This window comes from Pelmatolapia mariae, linkage group LG12 (assembly GCF_036321145.2).
Source record: "Pelmatolapia mariae isolate MD_Pm_ZW linkage group LG12, Pm_UMD_F_2, whole genome shotgun sequence".
NCBI lineage: Eukaryota > Metazoa > Chordata > Actinopteri > Cichliformes > Cichlidae > Pelmatolapia > Pelmatolapia mariae.
The window spans coordinates 36,583,061-36,586,103 of record NC_086237.1 but is presented as its reverse complement, the minus strand read 5'-3'; the positions used below and the strand labels follow the sequence as shown (position 1 = coordinate 36,586,103).

Below are 3,043 nucleotides of genomic sequence, written 5' to 3'. Positions count from 1 at the left end.
TAGCTGTGCTGGACTATTGTTCACTGCAAAGCGAGCAAGGATGAGCTCTGCTAACTTTGAAAATCAACTGCTCCTCAAAATTAACAGGAAGTTCAGAGAGTAACACTCTAGGATGGACACAAAGGAACTTTAATCTAGAGGTACAGTAGGGCAGGGCCAAGTTTAAAAAAAAAAATAAAATAAAATAAAAAAAAAACATTTTAATAGCAGCTGCCGTACAGTTCAGTACTTGTTCTCTTATTTGACAGTTTAGAACACATTCTCATGTAAAAGAATGATATGGTTTTGTATTGAAAACACTGTGATACCTGACAGTTTGGTTGATTGGTTTGGTGACCATTATCCATTTTCATGTATAGACTTGCAGTTTAGCTGCCACTGCACTTTAATTTGTAAAGTTTCTTTTCATTAAAAAATAACTACTTTGAGATTTATATCCCACTGTCTTTTTTTGCACTACTCAGAAGAGGCTGTCCCCCTGCTGATAAAAAAAAAAAAAAGTAACTATGTAACTTTTACTCTGAGTAAATTTTAAATGAGCTACTTTTTACTTTTACTTGAGTAAATTTTTAGACGAGTAATTTTACTTGTACTTGAGTAAAATTTCAGCAAAGTAATAGTACTTTTACTTGAGTAAAATATTTTAGTACTCTTTCCACCTCTGGCTGTTTATATATAATATATTTTAGATGCATTTTAATCAAAATTATTGTTTCATGTTCATGTGGACAAAGAATTTTTTTTTTTTCGTTGTTTGAGTGGGACAGCAGGAGTCTGCCAGGTTATCAATCTCAAGCCCCGAAATGTTGAATCCAAATTTATCCCCTTGGCTGCAACTTCTGTTGCTGCCTACAACATTTCTGAGAACAAGCTGACCTATGTAACTTGAACTTCTGAAATATCACAGATTCAACGTCTTTGTATCATTATTATATTCTGTTTAGCTTAAAAAGAAAGAAAGCTGGAGAGGCCAACATTTTTTACATTTTGGTTTTGGTATTTTTGTATGAAGCACAAACTGAAAACTATCTGAATGACTCAGACAGCGCCCTCTGGGGGATACAAATATTATGTGCATATTTCAGTTTAACACGTGATCCATGAAAATAAAAGTCAGTGAGTTAATAATACTTAAAGATCAAATGGCTGAGAGAGCTCTTTTTGAAAATTACCTGAGCTGCCATGTATGTTCAGAGACTTTCAGTGATCCTGTGTCTCTGAGCTGCAGCCACAGCTTCTGTTCAAGCTGCCTGCAGAAATTCTGGGAACAAGCTAAAAACAAACACTGTCCCATTTGTAAAAGAAAATCTTCAAAGGATCTTCCTTGTGTGAACTTTACACTGAAAGAACTTGCTGACTCTTTTTCTGGAAGAGAGAAATCTGGATCATCTGAGACACAAAAAGGAGAGAAGAAATTAACAGTGGTGTGCAGCAAACATGAGGAAGTGCCTAAACTGTTCTGTGTGGATGAGCAGAGAGTTGTGTGTACTGTGTGTGACTTTCCTCACCAGCAGAGTCACAAAGTGGTTCCTGTAGAAGAAGCAGTCAGTGACCTGAAGGAGCAGCTGAAATCTGACTTAAAGTCTCTGCAGGACAAGAGGAACAAATACAAACAAGTAATAATAATAATAATAATAATAATGCATTGGATTTATATAGCGCTTTTCAAGGCACCCAAAGCGCTTTACAATGCCATTATTCATTCACGCTCACATTCATACACTGGTAGAGGCAAGCTACAGTTGTAGCCACAGCTGCCCTGGGGCAGTGGAGGAAACATACAATGAAATGAGGGAACACATGAAGAAGCAGCTGTTGTCCACAGAGAGGCAGATCAGAGCAGAGTTCAAGAAGCTCCAGCAGTTCCTGAAAGAGGAAGAGGAGTCCAGACTGGCAGCTCTGAGGGAGGAAGAGGAGCAGAAGGGGAGGACTATCAGCAGAGAGATGAAGATGATTGAGGAGCAGATCTCCTCTCTGTCAGACAGCGTCTCTGCTGTTGAAGACGAGCTGCAGAAACACAGCGTGCCATTCCTCAGCAGTTATAAAGACACTCAGAGCAGAGCCAGAGCCCAGAGCTCAGTGTCAGATCCACAGCTGGTCTCAGGAGCACTGATAGATGTGGCCAAACACCTGGGCAACCTGTCCTTCAGAGTGTGGGAGAAGATGAAGGAGAAGGTCCACTTCAGTCCTGTCATTCTGGACCAAAACACTGCAAACTGCTGTCTCTATCTGTCTGATGATCTGACCAGTGTGAGACAAGGAGACACAAATCAGCAGCTTCCTGATAATCCAGAGAGAAACACAAAGTATCCCACTGTTTTTGGTTCTGAGGGCTTCAGCTCAGGGAAACACAGCTGGGAGGTGGAGGTGGGAGACCATCCTGACTGGATAGTGGGTTTAGGTAAAGACTCATTTGACAGGAAGGGAGAACGTTCTGCTTTATCAAAATATGAAGTCTGGTGTTTAGTGCATCGCGGTGGAAAATATAATAATGGTGCTGGCAAGACTGTGACAGTGAAGAAGAGTCTCCAGAGGATCAGAGTCCAGCTGGACTATGACAGGGGGGAGGTGTCCTTCTATGACCCTGAAGACATGACTCACATCTACACTCACAGACACACTTTCACTGAGAAACTCTTCCCATTTTTTGAGGTTGGAGAGGCAGGAGACGCCAAAACCTCTGACATCAAAATCTGTCAGACTGAGATTTGATTGCAAAGTGATTCTTTATTTTAACTGTGTGTGTGACAGGCAGTTTTTTATATCCTTGTTTCTTTTTAATTGATATTTTCTGACTATTACTCATGTTTCTTATGTAAATATCTGATCATGTCAAAATCTGAATGATGATTTCTTTGCTTTTCAAAGTTGTGAACAGTAAACTGTGACACTTCTTAAAAGAAGGAGTAATGATTAAACTTGTGTCAGATCAGCAAGAGATAACTTTACAACGAAAACATCTAAATTATCCTGATTATCAGCACCTTGTTTTCAATTAAGTAACATTCTATAGTAACACTTCTAGTTTAATGTTTTCCAAATT

The 3,043-nt window shown here is 39.3% G+C and overlaps 1 protein-coding gene across 1 annotated transcript; it reads left to right on the top strand.

Moving 5' to 3' along the window:
• Nucleotides 1–1,142: 1,142 nt before the first annotated feature.
• On the top strand, nucleotides 1,143–2,712 carry LOC134639487 (nuclear factor 7, brain-like). The gene is made up of 2 exons (XM_063490701.1): nucleotides 1,143–1,615; nucleotides 1,767–2,712. Exons 1-2 carry the CDS (start codon nucleotides 1,143–1,145, stop codon nucleotides 2,710–2,712), a joined length of 1,419 nt encoding a protein of 472 aa, XP_063346771.1.
• Nucleotides 2,713–3,043: the final 331 nt, after the last annotated feature.

What these genes read in the sequence shown, in the direction of transcription:
- LOC134639487 (XM_063490701.1), top strand. Translation starts at nt 1,143, where the DNA reads ATGGCTGAGAGAGCTCTTTTTGAAAATTACCTGAGCTGCCATGTATGT. An exon ending in AAGAGGAACAAATACAAACA is followed by an intron (nt 1,616 to 1,766) that starts AGTAATAATAAT and finishes CTGCCCTGGGGC; the next exon opens with AGTGGAGGAAACATACAATG.